The sequence below is a fragment of the Heteronotia binoei genome, chromosome 21 (assembly GCF_032191835.1).
Source record: "Heteronotia binoei isolate CCM8104 ecotype False Entrance Well chromosome 21, APGP_CSIRO_Hbin_v1, whole genome shotgun sequence".
Taxonomy (NCBI): domain Eukaryota; kingdom Metazoa; phylum Chordata; class Lepidosauria; order Squamata; family Gekkonidae; genus Heteronotia; species Heteronotia binoei.
In genome coordinates, this window is record NC_083243.1 from 22,274,291 (window position 1) to 22,293,138 (window position 18,848).

The following is an 18,848-nucleotide window of genomic DNA, read 5'->3' on the forward strand; positions in this document are numbered from 1 at the left end:
GGAATTTTTGTTTAGCAGGAACATAATTCCAACTGGCTTGGCGTCAAGCGTGTGGCGTAATATGCATATAAGTTCCTGCGGGGCTTTTCCCACAAAAAAGCCCTGTGTGAAACAACAGTGACATCAGGGGTGTGGCCTAATATGTAAATAAATTCCTGCTGGGCTTTTTCTAAAAAAAAGCCCTGGTTGTGCCATAATCTAAGGTGGACCATGCCGGAAGTGCTAATTTTGGATTTTCTTCGTTAACACGAGCCAGGTAGAACAGAGAAACAGAAAGAGAGGTGGGAGAGGAGAAAAATGGATGTATTATTTATTTATTTTATCACCCTCCTAGAATCATAGACTCACAGAATCAGAAGGGACCATACAGGCAGGGCAGGCCCTGCCATTAGGCAAACTAGAGGATTGCCTAGGGCGTTGGTCTTCAGGGGGCGCTGAATTGGGTGCCTCCCATGTGACTTGGTGATGTTATTAGTGCTTGGGGGGGGGGTCGCCAGAAGTTAGCTTTCCCTAGGGTGCCAGACAATCTAGGGCCAGCCCTGCATACAGGCCATCTAGTCCAACCCCTTGCTCTAGGGTTGCCAAGTCCCCAGCGTTGTACCATAGAGTTTTCCATCCCAAATGACAAGAGCATCTGGGGAAACCATAGAGTTTTTCCGGAAATGTCTAGAGCAGCCGTGAGTGACGACACCGGCGCGATGACGTCACTTCTGGGTAACGTCATTGTGCTGACGACGTCGGGGGAGGTTCCTCCCATCAGCCCAATGTGGGCCGGTGGGTTGGGGACGGGGGGGCTTGGCAGCCCTACCCTGCTCAGTGCAGGATCAGCCTAGAGCAGGGGTGGTCAACCTTGCTTAATGCAAGAGCCACATAGAATAAACGTCAGGTGTTTGAGAGCTGCAAGACAGGAAGGGAGGGAGGGAGGGAAATAGATTTGGGAGAGAGGTGTAAAGAAAGCAATTTTAACTTTAAATGTATTCTCCATAGGGTTGCCAAGTCCAATTCAAGAAATATCTGGGGACTTTGAGGGTGGAGCCAGAAGACTTGGGGGCATAGCCAGGAGACATTGGGGCGGAGCCAGGAGCAGAAGAAGAAGAAGATATTGGATTTATATCCCGCCCTCCACTCCGAAGAGTCTCAGAGCGGCTCACAATCTCCTTTACCTTCCTCCCCCACAACAGACACCCTGTGAGGTGGGTGGGGCTGAGAGGGCTCTCATAGCAGCTGCCCTTTCAAGGACAACCTCAGAGCTATGGCTGACCCAAGGCCATGCTAGCAGGTGCAAGTGGAGGAGTGGGGAATCAAACCCGGTTCTCCCAGATAAGAGTCTGCACTTAACCACTACACCAAACTGGCTCTCCGTGACAAGGGCGTGACAAGCATAATTGAACTCCAAGGGAGTTCTGGCCATCACATTTCAAGGGACAGCACACCTTTTAAAATGCCTTCCTTCCATAGGAAATAATGAAGGATAGGGGCACCTTCTTTTGGGGCTCATAGAATTGGACCCCCTGCGCCAATCGTTTTGAAACTTGGGGGGTATTTTGGGGAGAGGCAAAAAAAAAAATGGGGGAGAATCCGAACAGAATCCCAGTAAAAATGTTACTTTGTAAACTTAGCCGTTGGCAGGGTGAGACACTACTATTTTTGGATTTGCAGTTTATTTCCCTGTGGTCCCGCTTGGTTCTTAAGAGACCTGCTTTTGTGGCAGAGCGGCCACGGGAGCCTGGCTCTCCCAGACTGCGGTCACACACAAGTCCTCACAGAGTTGTTCCTCTCAAGAGCAGGTTCTATCAGAGCTCTCTCAGCCCCACCTACCTCACAGAGTGGCTGTTGCAGGGAGGGGGAAGGGAAATAATAGAATTATAGAGTTGGAAGGGACCTCCAGGGTCATCTAGTCCAACCCCCTGCACAATGCAGGAAATTCACAAACACTGTCCCTCCTCCCTAAATTCACAGGATCCGCATTGCTGTCAGGTGGCCATCCAGCCTGTGTTTAAAAACAGAGCCGCTCTGAGACTCCTTCGGGTAGTGAAAGGTGGGGTATAAATACAATCCTTCTAAATAAGGCACTTTCAGTGCAATTTATAACTGGACTGGACTGTGTGACCTGGCAAAACCCAGCTGGGAAGTGCATTATTCAGGTGTGTGTCACAGATTTACTGCCACACAGTCCACCCAATAGACCACGGGGTGTCGAATTCATTTGTTGAGGGCCGGATCTGACATAAATGAGACCTTGCCGGGCCAGGTTGTGTCAGACTGTGCCCTGTGTGTACCTATTTAGGATTAGGTAGCAGAGATATAAACACAGACAAACATGACTAAAGAGTTTTTTTAAAGGCTTAAAATAAAACATGTTTAAAACATTAGCACTTGTTGGTTTGGAAGGTGCTTTCCTTGTATTTCTCCCGTGGGATCCAGGGAACTGGGCAAAGGAAGCTCTGGCTCTTTCCCTCCCTTTCCAGGGGACCAGGATGGGGAGGAGCCTCAGCCAATGGAGGAAATCCAGGTTTTGCTCTGTAGCTCCTGTGCAATTAAGCAAGCCTGGCAGAACAAGCTGCGATGCAGAAAGACCCACCTCAAAAAAAATGGCAACACAGTATACAGCAGAAAACAACAACTGTGCAGAAAACACACAATTATATATATTATATATCGTCCTTGTTTGTCTCTGTTTGTTTTCAATAATACCAAATACACAGAACTTCAAATGTCCAGAGGATACTCAGTCCTTCACTTCTCTTAGTTCAGTTCTGTGTGGTATCCAAATCCCATCCAAATCCAGGCTCCTTCACGTGCCTGTCAACTTGGATCACGTTTTGCATTAAATGCTTCCTCAAAGAGCCAATCTGCTAAATAGTGCCTATTGGACATTTGATTAAGTGGTCTTAGTTGACCTCAAAAAGAAAATATTATTGAAAACAAACAGAGACAAGCAAGAAGGACTATATTGCACACAGGTTTTTTTTTTTCCTGTGATGCAGAAAGAAGCAAGAGAGAAGAAGGAGGAAGCAGACAAGACACAAAAGCCGGTTGCTGGGGGGGGGCCTGAAACGGCCTCTGGGCCGCATGTTTGACACACCACCACTAGACCTCATTGCCCCTCTGCGCCAGCCTCTCTCCTCCCTCCCTGGCAGCTGCCGTAAGGAAACCTCCTCTCCGCCGCCTCCCTCTACGCCCCGCCTCCCGCCGACGTCACAGCACGGCCGGCACGGATTGGCCACGGGCTCTCTTAAAAGGCCAGGCGCGGGCGGGCGAAAGCGCTGCCGGCTGTCGCTTCTGTCGTGAGGGGAGGAGAGAGCGAGAGAAGAGCCCGCCTGAGGCAGCCAGTCATGTCGGGCACCCGAGCGGCCACGGCGGCAGCGGCGGCCGCCTCCAACGACCGCGCCCCTCACCCGGCGGTGGCCTCCGGGGGGCTGAAGCGGCTGCGGAGCGAGCCCGGCGGCGGCAACCGGGTGACGGTGGTGCTGGGCGCCCAGTGGGGGGACGAAGGCAAAGGCAAGGTGGTGGATCTGCTGGCCACCGAGGCCGACGTCGTCTGCAGGTGCCAGGTGGGCAGTGGCGCGGCGGTGCTTCTCCTCTCCCCGCGCCGGGCTGCCAACGTCTCGGTCCCCTCGTGCTCCTCTGCCGCCTAGGAGGGCTTCCTCCTTAGCTTCTTAAGGCGTGGAGACGAGATGGGGGGGGGGATCGGTTGCTTGGATAGGGTTGCCTTTATTTCTTATTTAAGGATTGCAAAAAATCCAGGTGCTGCCAAGAGCAGAGCCACAACAGCCAGCTGGAAGTTGGTAACGTTTGTGGAGACGTTTTCTTCCTCGACCTTATTTATCCACCCCTTCTTCTTTTTTTTTAATTTCCCAATCTTCATTTTTTGGCATAAGAACATAAGAGAAGCCATGTTGGATCAGGCCAATGGCCCTTCCAGTCCAACACTCTGTGTCACACAGTGGCCAAAAAAACCCCAGGTGCCATCAAGAGGTCCATCAGTGGGGCCAGGACACTAGAAGCCCTCCCACTGTGTGACCTCCCCAAGCAGAATACAGAGCATCACTTGTCCCAGGCAGAGAGTTCCAAGGATAAGCTGTGGCATAAGAAACGATAAGCTGTGGCATCAAAGACTGATGCCAGAATGGCTTTTTGCTAGCCTTTCAAATGCTGCTAGAAGCCTGTTTTAATTTTGCAGCTGCAGACTAAACATGGATACCCACCTGTGGGAATAAATCCTTTTCCCCCTGTCATCTCTCCCCCCCCCTGATATTATTTTCTCTGGCTTTCTTTATAGTGATCAATTCAGATAGGTAGCTGTGTTGGTCTGAAGTTCTAGAACAATGTTAGAGTCCATTGGCACCTTTAAGACCAACAAAGTTTAATTCTGGGTGTAAGCTTTTGTGTGCAACACACTTCTTCACAAAAGCTTATAGCCAGAATTAAACTTCATTGGTCTTAAAGGTGCCACTGGACTCCAACTTTGTTCTGTTGCTCTATACTGGTTGCTAGTATATCCGGCTCCCTTCCTCCCACATAGGTGTCTGCCGTTTCCCACTTTTTTGTGTGTGTTTCCTTTTCCATTACAGTTTGTCACCCCCCCCCCTTAATTTTTCATTTTTTTTAGCCTATGCCCAAAGAACGTAAAGTGGTGTATATTGATGCGCACAACAACCCTCTAAGGTGTGTTAGTCTGAGAGCAAAGTTGCCAACATGAAAAAATAAACCTGCCTCTTTAACAGAGATTCAGTGAGTGGAAATGGCAGATGAACCTTTTTGGGCATGGAATTGCAGGAATTCTCCGGATAACTACTGCAGATCAAACTGATATTATAAAAGGACAGTTGGAGGGACCATTTAACACGTTGCCAACTGTAGCTGAGAGTGACTGGCATATGGTCAGATCCGAATGAGGATTCGAACTGTTGTCCTTTGTCTCTGTGTTGTTCTCTCTCCCCCCCCCCCCCCCCACCACTTTTCTATTCATTTATTTAGAAAATGTTACCTGCTTCTTTTCTGGACACCTACTGGAAGCAACTATGGTCACTTCGTCCAGCTTTACTTTTACTTTCCCCCTTTATTCTCCTCCCCCCCCCACAAATATTTTGCTTTCCTTTGTTTGCTGTTTCCTCTACCTCTTAATATTTTCCTTTCTCTCCTTTGTCCTTGTCCCTTTCTTAAGTAGCTGCAGCTTTTGGAGGTGGGCTGATCCTTGGGGAAGGGGGTGGAGAGAAAGAAAGGTCCAAAGCTAAAAATACAAATAGCTGACCCTTAGTGATGAGTGACACAAGATCCCATGGTCCAGACGGGAGTGTGGTTGAACATTGGCACATTTGCGTGTGTGTGTGGGGGGGATCCCAGCTCTGGTGTTGGGTAACAACCTCTTGGAAGAAAGGTTGCTGAAGGTGACCAGGGAAATAAAATGGGAGCTTCTCGTGGTTTGACTTTGTGGCAGAAGTTTATGCTTGCTTGTTTGATTCCTTTCACAGACTTGACAAAGCATTTGTTAGATTTGCTGTGGTGCAGTAATAGTAGTGTCAGACTAGTGGGCAACCCGGGTTCAAATCCCAACTCTTCCTTTGCTGAGGAAAGTCATCTGTGCTTCCCGGGTTTTTGTTTTTTTCAGCCTGCACTTCTAAGAGAAATCCTTATTGTTGAGGAGGGACCTAATGAATAACCTCCGACAGTTGTAAAATGGTTTTTAGAATGGATGGCTGACATCGGGGATACCTCCCCCCCAATAATTTCTACCAATGGGCAATCTCTGCATTTTGATGTTTGGCCAAGCCCCACAGCTAACTTCTTGCATTGAACATTTAACTATTATCTACCTGACTTTAATTAAAAAGTACAATAGATTGTGATGATATGCTTTGGGAGTAGGATTGTTGACTCCAGATTGGGAAACTCCTGGCCATTGGGAATGGAGCCTGGGGTGGGGGTGGGGGAACCTCTGTGGGGTACAAGGCCTTTGCAGGGGTGTCGAACTCATTTGTTATGAGGGCTGAATCTGACATAAGAGACCTTGTCGGGTCGAGCCATGTTGGGCCGGGCCATGTGTGTACCTATTTAAGATTAAGTAGCAGAGATATAGACTTTATAAAGGACACAGACAAACACAATTACTTTTTTTATAAAAAATCCTTAAAGCGTGTTTAAAACATTATCGCTCGTTGGTCTTAAAGGTGCTTTCTTTGTATCTCTCCCATGGGTTCCAGAGAACTGGGCAAACGAAGCTCTGGCTCTTTCCTTCCTTCCCCAGGGGATGAGGAGGGGAAGGAGCCTCAGCCAATAGAAAGAAGAGAGGCTTGGCTCAGTAGCTATGGTGTGTGATTGGGAGAGCCTGGCAAAGCAAACTATCCCTCCTCCCCAAGGGAGGAGCCTCAGCCAACAGAGAAAATAGAGGCTTTGCTCTCTAGTTCCTGTGCGATTGAGCAAGCCTTGCAAAGCAAGCTGTGATGCAGAAGGAAGCAAGACAGAGGGAGAGAGAAGCAGATAACAGCCAGTTGCTCGGGGGGCTTGATAGGAGCCCTCTGGGCCACATGTTTGACACCCCTGTCATAGAGTCTGCCCTTCAGAGCATCCATTTTCTCCAGGGGAGTTAATCTCTGTAGTCTGGAGATGACTTGTAATTCTAGGGTATCCCCAGCTTCCACCTGGAGGTTGGCATCCCTGTTTGGGAGCTAGTTTGGCCGCAGAATGGGAGATCAGTTCTTCACATAAACTTTGGCAAAACAAGTCAAACGATGATGAGGAACGGGAAGAAAAATTGAATCACTCGTTGCTTAAAAACCTTCAGACCAGCAAAGAAATAAAGCATTTCTTTATGTAGATGGGAAGCAGGAAGTCAGCCTGGAAAGTGACCGGCTGGGCTATTAGACCACAGAGGTGTGAAAGAGTTGCCAAAGGTGGAAAAAAGAATTCATTCAATTTTGTGGCGGCTTTTTTCAACATTGCCCTAATTTTTTTTCCTTATCAGATGAGTAGCGTGACCATTTATTTTCAAAAAGAATCTGAGGTAGAGTTTGATGATAGGATTTCCAACTTCCAGGTGATGGCTGGAGACCTCCCAGAATTACAACTGATCTCCAAATGACAGAGATCACAGTTCACCTGGAGAAAATGGCCATTTTGGAAGCTAGATTGCACAGGGGTGTCAAACTCATTTGTTATAAGGGCCGGATCTGACATAAATGAGACCTTGTTGGGCCAGACCATGCCAGTTTGGGCCGAGCCATGTTGGACCCAGGCCATGTGTGTACCTATTTAAGATAAGGTAGCCGAGATATAAATTTTATAAAGAACACAGAGAAACACAAATATTTTTTTAAAGAAACTTAAAACATACATAAAACGTTAGCACTCATTGGTCTTAAAAATATTTTCTTTGTATTTCTCTCATGGGATCCAGGGAACTGGGCAAAGGAAGCTCTGGCTCTTTCCTTCCTTCCCCAGGGACTGGGGAGGGAGTGAGGAGCCAATGGAAGGAAGAGAGGCTTTGCTTAGTGGCTCTGCTGTGTGATTGAGAGAGCCTGGCAAAGCAAGCTGTGCCTCCCCCCACTTCCTCTCCAAGGGAGGAGTCTCAGCCAATGGAAAAAATAGAGGCTTTGCTCTGTATCTCCTGTGCAACTGAGCAAGCTTTGCAAAGTAAGCTGTTATGCAGAAGGAAGCAATATATAGGGAGAAGGAAGCAGATGACAGCCAGTTGCGTGGGGGCCTGATAGGAGCCCTCTGGGGGCCTCATTCGGCCCCCAAACTGCATGTTTGACACCCCTGTTCTACAACATTATACTCCATTGAAGTCTCTCCTCTGCGTTCCTCAGGCTCCACCCCCAAAATCTCCAGGTATTTCCCAACCCAGAGCTGGCAACTGTAGATATTTGGCTTTTGAACACTTTGGTGCTGCGTGTGCTAACGGAAGCTAATCAATCTGCATTGTTGTTTTTCTTATTTCTGCTCTCAATCTCCAGTGTAACCAATCTTCTAAATATGGATCAAACTAAAAAGCCAAGGATATTTGTGGACAGATATTTCTGCATTTTTTTTAAAGGTAAAAAAAGCTGCAGCGTTGCTGGAGCTTCGTATGTTGGGGGGTGATGGTAAAACCTCCGCCCCCCCAGCCCAGTTTTCATGGGAAAGGGTCAACTCCACCTGCTCTTAGCACTGTGGTTCCGATCTAAAATGCTGGGTGTGTGTGTGGAAGAGCTGCAGCTTTTAACTTTTAAAACCTAATTTTGGATCTCCTAAAATGCCATATAATTTGACCCTTGGAAGGGTGAGGTTTAAGTTCCTGACATATCCACTTAAAAAGGGATCTTGGAGAACAGCTGTTGGAAAAACCCTTGGCCTGGGTCTTCGGGGAGCTACTTCTGCTTAGAGAACATAGATGGACCAGTGGTCTGAATCCTGTGTGTCATTCATGCAGCCAATTAATAGTATTTGAGTAAGATGGATTTATTTTATTGAAATATGCAGAATGACATCCATGCTGGCTCTGCCTACTACATTTTTGGGGGAGGAGGGCAGAAATCAACTATCTAGTGACAGCAGAAAGATGTCTCACTCCTCAGAAAGGTATGGGTATTCTGCTAGATGTAGTTATAGCCATGAATCATACAGTTGGAAGGGATCTTCAGGATCATCTAGTCCAACCCCCTGCACAATGCAGGAACTTCACAAATACCTCCCCCACTCCCACCTCGCCCCTTCCTGATCTCTTTCTCATGATCTGCCTAATTCACAGGATCAGCACTGCTGTCAGATGGCCATCTAGCCTCTGTTTAAAAACCTCCAAAGGAGAGTCCACCACCTCCCAAGGAAGCCTGTTCCACTGAGGACCCACTCTAACTGTCAGAAAGTTCTTCCTGATGTGTAGCTGAAAGCTTTTTTGAATGAATTTCAGCCCATAGGTTTTAGCCTGACCTTCTGGGGCCACAGAAAACAATTCTGAACCATCCTCTATATGACAGCCCTTCGAGTACTTGAAGATGGTGATCATATCGCCTCTCAGTTGTCTCCTCTCCAGGCTAAATATACCCAGCTCTTTCAGCCTTTCCTCATAGAACTTAGTCTTCAGGCCCCTCACCATCTTTGTTGCCCTCCTCTGGACACATTCCAGCTTGTCTATATCCTTCTTAAATTGTGGTGCCCAAAACTGAACACAATACTCTGGGCAAGGTATAACCAAAGCAGAGTAAAGCAATACCATCACTTCACGATCTGGACACTATACTTCTGTGGATACAGCCCGTGAGCATTTTCTTTTATTGCTGTCAAGGCACATCTGATTTAGGGCAAGCCTGTAGGGTTTTCAAGGCAAGAAATGATGATGATGATGTTGGATTTATATCCCACCCTGTACTCTGAATCTCAGATCTCAGAGCGGTCACAATCTCCTCTACCTTCCCTCCTCGCCCCCACAGACACTCTTTGTGGTAGGTGGGGCTGAGGGAGCTTTTTACAGCAGCCACTCTTTCAAGGTCAACCCCTGTGATAGCCATGGCTGACCCAAGGCCATTGCAGCAGGTGCAAGTGGAGGAGTGGGAATCAAACCCGGTTCTCCCAGATAGGAGTCCACGCACTTAACAACTACACCAAACTGACTGCCTGCATAGCGACCCTGGATTTCTTTGTGATCTCCCATCCAAATATTGACCAGGGTCAATCCTGCTTAGCTTCTGACCTCTGCCAAAACCAGGCAAGCCTGAGCTATCTAGGTCAGGGTACCATGACCATAGGGAGCTTTAGAAAGGGGGCTAGACCAGGCCTTGGACAAATTTTCTTTGGCTTTATTTATTATATTCAATTTGTAAATGGCCCAATCCTGGGCAATGTACAAAATAAGCCACCCCAAACATTCAAGAGCCAGGTTTACATTTAAGTCTTCAGGGTTTATATTATAATGACCATAATCCTAAATTTTTCAGTTTCCTATCATTTTTGAAAAAAGGTATAACAGAAAGCGTATAAATAAATATGGGGCAACCCTGATGGTCATCACATCTGAAAGCTAACCTCCGGCTCTCGCCTCAATAACCTCTGAAGATAGATTCGGCTAGGTGGCCGTGTTGGTCTGAGGCAACAACAACAACAAAAGTTTTGAGACTAGCGGTACCTTTAAGACCAACCAACTTTAATTTTGGGTATAAGCTTTTGTGTGCTTGCACACTTCTTCAGATGCATGCATATGAAAGCTTATACCCAGAATTAAACTTTGTTGGTCTTAAAGGTACCGCTAGTCTCAAAACTTTTGTTGTTGCCTCAGACCAACACAGCCACCTAGCCAAATCTATCTTCAGAGGTTATTGAGGCGAGAGCCAGAGGTTAGCTTTCAGATGTGACTCAAACTTTGTTCTAAATAACCTTTGTCCTTCTACTGAGAATCACCAAGAGGCATTGGCAATAAGCAACTATTGAAAATTTTGAAAACTATTTGAATTTTCATGCTGACGATACCCTAGTGAAGATGGTTGTATACGCTTGCATGCTGTAAAGTGCAATCCACAGGGGCACTTTTGCTAGGAACGACGATTTTTGCGATTGCTCCCTGCCAACCGTTTGATTGGCTAGTGCATGTTTTCTTTTATTGTTCCAAACGTACCGTTGCCAGGGGGAAATTTCTTGCAAAGCGGTTGTTGAAATATTCAGCCATTTCCAACAATTGAGACTGTTCTTAAAAGCCTACACAGTTGCATGGCTAAATGTTTCTTTGCTATTGTTTTTAATTCTTAAATGGCTTTTCTTGGCGTATGGTTTATATGGACTGTTAAACCTGAGTAAAGACAAAGAAACAGACTAGGTGCTACAGTGAAATGTCTAGGCCTCTTGAAGCCTAGGATTTGTGAAGCCCTGGGTTCGGCAGATGCATGGAGGAGAGTTCCATTAATGGCTACCAGCTGTGGCAGCTAAAGGGAGCCTTCCTATGTAGAGGCAGCACACCTCTAAATACCAGTGGCAGGAAGCAGCACCAGAAGATACCCTTTGCCTCCGTCGTCTTTTTTTTTTTTGCTGACCATGGAACAGTCTTGGTTGATTTCCCTTAGGACGGACTGATTTGATCTTCTTGCAGTTCATGGGACTCTCAAGAGTCTTCTCCAGCACCACAGCTCAAAAGCATCTATTCTTCTGTGCTCGGCCTTCCTTGTGGTCCAACTCTCACAGCCACACATAACTACTGGGAATACCATTGCTTTGAATATATGGACTTTTGTTGGCAGGGTGATGTCTCTACTTTTTATTATACTGCCTAGGTTTGCCATAGCTGTCCTCCCAAGGAGCAAATGTCTTTTAATTCCATGGCTACGGTCACCATCTGCAGTGATCTTGGATCCCAGGAATGTGAAGTCTGTCACTACTTCCATGTCTTCCCCTTCTATTTGCCAAGGAGTGATGGGGCCGGATGCAGTGATCTTAGTTTTTATGATGTTGAGTTTCAAGCCTACTTTTGCGCTCTCCTCTTTCACCCTCAGCAAGAGGTTCTTTAGGTCCTCTTCACTTTCTACCATAGCTTTCTGATCCTGTAGGAGTTCCCAATAATGCTCCCTCTAAGCTGTGAAGTCTTGTGAGCAAAAATTCTACTTTGTTGAGTTTCTGGCATTAAAGCTGTGAGCGAGCTATTTAGCTACTGCATAACTTAGCTCAGGAAGGATGGCCCCAGAGCAAACTAAGACAAAAATGTGTGAGCCTGAGGCTAAAAAACTGAGCTAGCTCACACAGCTCAGAAGGATCACTGGTTGCTAGCCTTTCTGTGCCTCTGTGTACCTTTGGAATTTTGACCTGGTGTGGAAGGCGGAGCCAGGTAATGTCTGGCTGCTGAAGCTTACACTCAGTCATACAGGGAAGAGCCTTGTTCTGTGATGACAGCTGCTGCCAAAGCAATGCTTTAAAAAAAAATCTGTACAACCAATTAGAAATTGTGTTGGGCAAAAGCCCCACCTGGCCCTGCTCACTTTCTAAGAACATGTGGAGGGCACCAGACAACATGTTAATGAGAACCAGTTTGGTATAGTGGTTGGTTAAGTGTGTGGACTCTTATCTCGGAGAACCGGGTTAGACTCCCCCACTCCTCCACTTGCAGCTGCTGGAATGGCCTTGAGTCAGCCATAGCTCTTGCAAGAGTTGTCCTTGAAAGGGCAGCTTCTGGAAGAGCTCTCTCAGTCCCACCTACCTCACAGAACAGGTATTTTTTTTTTGTGGGGGAGGAAGATAAAGGAGATTGAGCTGCTCTGAGATTGAAACTCTGAGATTCAGAGTGGAAGGTGGGATATAAATCCAATATCTTCTCATCTTCTTCTTCTTAGTGGGCACCACATTGGGAGCCCCCATTGTAGACAGTCACCTAACCTAAGATAGTTGCATAGCAAGAATCTTTTTCACAAAGAGTTTTTTCATCTGTCCCTGTGAAATCTAGAGATAGTGATGGAGAAGTTGTCTTCCCAAGACGTGTCGTCTCCAGTCTGAATTTTTTCTCATTAGAGGGCTGGGTGAATCATGGGTATGCTTATTTCAAAGCTTGTAGAGCATCTCATCCAATGGGGAGGGGACTACATTTTTAAAAAAAGTGTAAAATGTTTAATTAAAATCTAATAAAGCAGCATCAACATAACTCTCCTCCTTTGGAGGTTTTAAAGCAGAGGCTAGATGGCCATCTGACAAGAAAGGTGAATTCTGTGAATTTAAGCAGATCATAAGGAGAAGAAGAAGATATTGGATTTATATCCCGCCCTCCACTCCGAAGAGTCTCAGAGCGGCTCACAATCTCCTTTACCTTCCTCCCCCACAACAGACACCCTGTGAGGTAGATGAAGATACTGGATTTATATCCCGCCCTCCACTCCGAAGAGTCTCAGAGCGGCTCACAATCTCCTTTACCTTCCCCCCCCACAACAGACCACCCTGTGAGGTAGACGAAGATATTGGATTTATATCCCGCCCTCCACTCCGAAGAGTCTCAGAGCGGCTCACAATCTCCTTTACCTTCCTCCCCCACAACAGACTCTGTGAGGTGGGTGGGGCTGGAGAGGGCTCTCACAGCAGCTGCCCTTTCAAGGACAACCTCTGCCAGAGCCATGGCTGACCCAAGGCCATACTAGCAGGTGCAAGTGGAGGAGTGGGGAATCAAACCCGGTTCTCCCAGATAAGAGTCCGCACACTTAACCACTACACCAAGGAGGACAGGAAGGGCTGCATCAGGGCTTAGCTCTCATGGCCCTTTTTACCTGCCCAGGGAAATGCTGATTGCCACTTTGGGGTCCAGTTTTGCCAGGGATCCTGGAGGATTTTGTCTTGTTTTTTGCCATCTTGTGGGCATGGAGCAGGGTTCACAGGGGGTGTATGGGGGAGGAGGTATTTCTGAATTTCCTGCATCATGCAGGGGCTTGAACTAGATGACCCTGGAGGTCTTTTCCAACTCTACGGTTCTATGAGTCTTAAGCTACTAGCCTGAAATCAGTTTGCTGGCCTGCCCCACTTCCCTTCCCTGGCTCAGTCTGACTACAAATGCCTTGTAACACTTCCAAAAGCTTTTGGAGCTCTGAAGCTGGCAAATTTTCAGAGAGAGAAAGAGGAGCTGTGGGCAGTTACACGAGAGGGCTGTCCTATGTACTCTGGCTGTCGGAACACGGGGCACAGATTGCATTGTTAAACAGGGCACTCTTGGTGAGTCCTGTTTGGCGCCTTAGCCAGGAATCAGCCAGAACCTGAAAAGACTACTGACTTCAGTCAACAGCCACCTTTGGGGATAAGGTAGCTTGAGAGGTGATGCATATTTTTAAACCCCCAGTTACTCATTAATTAGGTGCTGTCCATGCATGGCAATAAATAGCATCATGATTATCAAAAGAAATCAGAGGCACTCAGTGATCCAGCAATAAGTGTGCATAAGACTGCAGCCCTATCTTTTACACGGGAAGCTCCACTTCGTATTAATTAATGCTTGCATATTAATGTAAACTGCATTATGTTTGCATAGTAATGCTTTTGTATACTCCTGTGTGAGTCTGGTAAGGGCAATCTTCTGAGAGCCAGTTTGGTGTAGTTGTTAAGTGTGTGGACTCTTATCTGGGAGAACTGGGCTTGATTCCCCACTCCTCCACTTACACCTGCTGGAATGGCCTTGGGTTAGTCATAGCTATGGCAAGAGTTGTCCTTGAAAGGGCAGCTGCTGTAAGAGTCCTCTCAGCCCCACCCACCTCACAGGGTGTCTGTTGTGGGAGAAGAAGATAAAGGAGATTGTACGCTGCTCTGAGTCTGATTCAGAGAGAAGGGCAGGGTATAAATCTGCAGTCGTCGTCTTTCTGGTTGGGCCGTTGGCCTGATCCAACATGGCTTTTCTTATGTTCATCTTCAGCCATCTTTCCGTAGAGTCCTTGAAGGGACAGGCGGTGTATTGGTTAGGAGTGTCAGGCTAGAATTTGGGAGGCCCAAGTTTGAATCCCAGCTCCGCCATGGAAGCTCACCGAGTGACCTGGGGCCGGTCACACATGCTCCGCTGAAACTCCCCTGCAGGGTTGTAGTAAGGATAAAATGGAGGAGAAGAGGGCGATATAAGCTGCTTCAGGTCTCCATTGAGGAGAAAGGCAGGGTGTAAATCAAGCAAACAAATAAAGTGGTGAAACCACTAAAAAGGCTTGCCGTGAAGGAGCCGAACCGCCGGTTGATGGTTATTGAGTGCAGCGTTTTGTGCACAGTTGCTCTCTCTCTTCCCCGTAGGATCTCTGACCCTTTTATGCCAATAAAGGTATTTGGACTTGGATCTCTGCCCTGCCCAAGGTGAGCTCTCTCATCCACTGTCAGGCTGCCAGGAAGTCCCCGTTCTTGAGTCTTTCTCTGAGGGAAGCACCTGAATTCCCACCATGACAAGGATGCAACATGGTCCCTGTTGCGAGTTTAGTTGTCCTGATTCCCCAAAACTAGTTTGTTGCTATGGTTTTTGCTTTGGAAGCCACCTTTTGGGGTCCTTGATTTCATAATTGTACGCTAATGTTCCCTGATCAGAATCTCTCCTGCCTTGGAATCCAGTGAGCAGAGAGCCAGTTTGGTGTAGTGGTTAAGTGCGCGGACTCTTATCTGAGAGAACTGGGTTTGATTCCCCACTCCTCCACCTGCAACTGCTGGAATGGCCTTGGGTCAGCCATAACTCTCGTAGAGTTGTCCTTGAAATGGCAGCTGCTGTGAGAGTCCTCTTGGCTCCACCCACCTCACAGGGTGTCTGTTGTGGGGGAGGAAGGGAAAGGAGATGGTGAGCCACTCTGAGACTCTTTGGAGTGGAGGGCGGGATATAAATCCAAAATCATCATCATCTTCAGTGTCCATTCTGAATTGCTGCTGGTGACCCTTCCCCATCCATGCAAAAGAGACACCTGAAGCAAGTTTATAGTTTGAATTCATAGGACAGACTTTGAGTTGAAACTGAGTACAGTCTAGGACAGGGGTGTCAAACTCATTTGTTAGGAGGGCAGGATCTGACATAAATGAGACCTTGATGGGCCAGGCCATGTTGGACTGGGCTGAGCCATGTTGGGCCAGGCCATGTATGTACCTATTTAAGATTAGGTAGCAGAGGTATAAACTTTATAAAGGACGCAAATACAATTAAATATATATATTTTTTAAAACTTAAAACTTCCTTAAAACATTGTTGGTCTTAAAGATGCTTTCTTTGTATTTCTCCCATAGGATCCAGGGAACTAGGCAAAGAAAGCTCTGGCTCTTTCCCTCCTCCCCCAGGAGACCAGGAGGGGGAGGAGCCTCAGCCAACAGAAGGAAGAGAGGCTTTGCTCAGTTGCTTTGCTGTGCAATTGAGTGAGCCTGGCAAAGCAAGCTCTCCATCTTCCCCCTTCACCTCAAGGGAGGAGCCTCAGCCAAAGGAGGAAATAGAGGTTTTGCCCTAGCTCCTGTGCAGATGAGCAAGCCTTGCAAAGCAAGATATAAGAAGAAGGAAGCAGATGATATCCAGTTGCTTGGGGGCCTGATAGGAGCCCTCCGGGGGCCTGATTCGGCCCCCGAACTGCATGTTTGACACCCCTGGTCCAGGAGCTGGCTAGTGCAATGGCTGTTTGGGGGAACCTGTTGTAGGACTGACAGCTATGCTGTCTACTTATGAATGAATATGCTTCCACCTTCCTACCTGTAAATAAATTAGACATTGACATGGTTCAGATGTATTGACAGATTCATGCAATCCCTGCCCCTTTGTCCATGGCTCAATATTAAACACTTCTGTAGCCAAATACAGTTTGTGGCTGCCTCTGAATCTCTGTTCTCTTCCTTCTAAACCACAGTTTAATCCTGACTTGTTGGCTCAGGTGGGCAGCTGTGTTGGTCTGAAGCAGTGGCACCTTTAAGACCAACGAAGTTTAATCCTGGGTGTAAGCTTCCCTGTGCATGCACGAATCTCCAGCTAATTGGAATAGAGTTCCTCAAGCCTTACATATAGGGAGGTGCGGTTACTTGCCAGGAAGGGCTGCTTAGAGTCAAGATGCATAAGTAGGCCCTTCTTGGCAACTAACACCCTAGGGTTGCCAAGTCCAATACAAGAAATATCTGGGGACTTTGGGGGTGGTGCCAGGAGACACTGGGGGTGGAGCTAGGAGCAAGGGTGTGACTAGCATAATTGACCTCCAAAGGGAGTTCTTCTGGCCATCACGTTTAAAGGGACTGCATACTTTTTAAGTGCCTTCCCTCCCTTGGAAATAGTGAAGGATAGGGGCACCTTCTTTTGGGGCTCAGAAGTGGGCCCCCCGGTCCAATCCTTTTGAAACTTGGAGAGTATTTTGGGGAGAGGCATTGGATGCTATGCGGAAAATATGGTGCCTCTACCTCAAAACACAGCCCCCCCCTCCAGAGCCCCATATACCCGCGGATCAATTCTCCATTCTACCCTATGAGAATTGGTCTCCATAGGAAATAATGGAGTGCCCAGCAACCATTTCCCTCCCCCCTGCTTTCTGATGACCCTGAAGCGGGGGGAGGACCTCCAAACTGGGGGATCCCCTACCCTCACCTGGGGATTGGCAACCCTATAACACCCCCCCTTCCTACCTATATGTAAACCTTGAGAAAGTCTGTTTCACTGTATCTGATGAAGTGTGCATGCGCATGAAAGCTTCTGCTTAGAATTAAACTTCGTTGGTTTTAAAGATGCCACTGGACTTAAATAGGCTTAAATAGGTGTCACTATTTTTGAGTTCCGAAGTAACAAAACCCTGTAGCTTGTTATGCAAACATTTCATTATTTTCCGCATGTTTGTTATGCAAACATTTCATTATTTTCCACATATCTGTGTTTGTGTCTATGGGAGGAAAGTAAGTGAACCCAGGTGCCTCTAACTAGGGTTGCCAATATCCAGATGTGACCTGGAGATTTCCAGACTACAGAGATTAATTTCCCTGGAGAAACTGGCTACTTTAAAGGGTAGGATGACATAGTCCACTGTTCTCTCCCCCCCCCCCCCAGTTTCCACCCAAAATTTCCAGGCATTCCCCAACCTGGAGTTGGCAACCCTACCCCAGTTCATTCAGGAAACAAGCAGCCATGATCTGTTTTAATGCTTTAGCCATGTCATGACCAAAGTTCCCACTAAGCTGCAGAGTCTTGTGAGCAAAAATTCTACTTTGTGAGCTACCGGCATTAAATTTGTGAGCTACTGCATAAATCAGTGTGCTTTGGGGTCATCCTTCCTGAGCTAAGACATAATGTGTGAGCTGGAGGCTAAAAATCTGTGAGCTAGCTCACGCTAACTCAGCTTAGAGGGAACACTGGTCATGGCACCTCTTCAGTAATTTTTTTCTCATCTAAAGAAAGATAAATGCTGCAGCACCATCCCCAGAAATCCTGCCTCTCAGAAGTGGGAAACACATACCATCAGGTTTTGGGGTTTTTTTGTAGCAGGACCTCCTTTGCATATTAGGCCACACGCCCCTGATGTAGCCAATCCTCCTGGAGCTTCCAGTAGGCCCTGTACTTAGAGCCCTGTAAGGAATTCTAGCAGGACCTCCTTTGCATATTAGGCCACACCCCTCTGATGTAGCCACTAGCCAGTCCTCCTGGAGCTTACAGTAGGCCCTGTACTAAGAGCCCTGTAAGCTCGTGGAGGATTGGCTACATCAGAGGTGTGTGGCCTAATATGCAAAGGAGTTCCTGCTACAAAAAAAGCCCTGTATACCATTAGTAACTTCTGGGAAATAGTTATGGATTCCTCTGAGTAGGCAGAGCTTAAAATGGACAGTGAGCTTTAATTTAACATGTACTGATTTTTTTTTTTAATGTTGGGCTGTTGTGATTTAAGTTGATTCTTTTTATTATGTTCAATGTCTGTTTTAAATCCCTTTTTAAAACTGCCCCAAGGCAAGGGTATAAATAAAGCCAGAGTATTAATGAGACGCCCAGTTAATCATAATAATAATCATCAGACAAATGGGCACCCAAACTCCTCCATGGAAATTATCCCAAAGTGGAGCTGGTCCGTTCTTTTTGTATAAACTCTTCCAAACCACATCAAAGATCCATTAAAAATGAGTGAGAGGGACGTCGGTTAGACTAGAGGCTTTCTTGCATATGAAGAAAGGCTCTGTCTTATGGGAGCCCTCATATCAGTGAAAGATTTAAACTACAAAGTGACGTTGCTATTTTAAACCCCGGCTTCTCTTCTGGGCACCAAGGGGAGAAAAAATATCACTCCAGGATCACCAGTAATATAAATACTGTATGAGAAGGTCAAGTTTAAAGTTACCAAAGCTCTGGAAGAAAACAAGTCTGGCTTCCAGTGCCCTTAGGAGAATCTAAGCTTACCGATCCCACGTGACAATCAGAAGCGGACAATTGAAAACTTAAGTTCAGAACGGCACTTGTCCCTGTCCAGTTT

The 18,848-nt window shown here is 46.9% G+C and overlaps 1 protein-coding gene across 1 annotated transcript in view; it reads left to right on the top strand.

Annotated features, from left to right (window-relative positions):
- The first annotated feature begins 3,320 nt into the window (after nt 1-3,320).
- Nucleotides 3,321-18,848, top strand: part of ADSS1 (adenylosuccinate synthase 1) — a 42,361-nt gene continuing 26,833 nt past the window's right edge. The window contains exon 1 of the mRNA XM_060262681.1: nt 3,321-3,554. Within this exon, the coding sequence (XP_060118664.1) occupies nt 3,336-3,554 (219 nt within the window). The 5' untranslated portion in view covers nt 3,321-3,335. The remainder of the gene's footprint in view (nt 3,555-18,848) is intronic.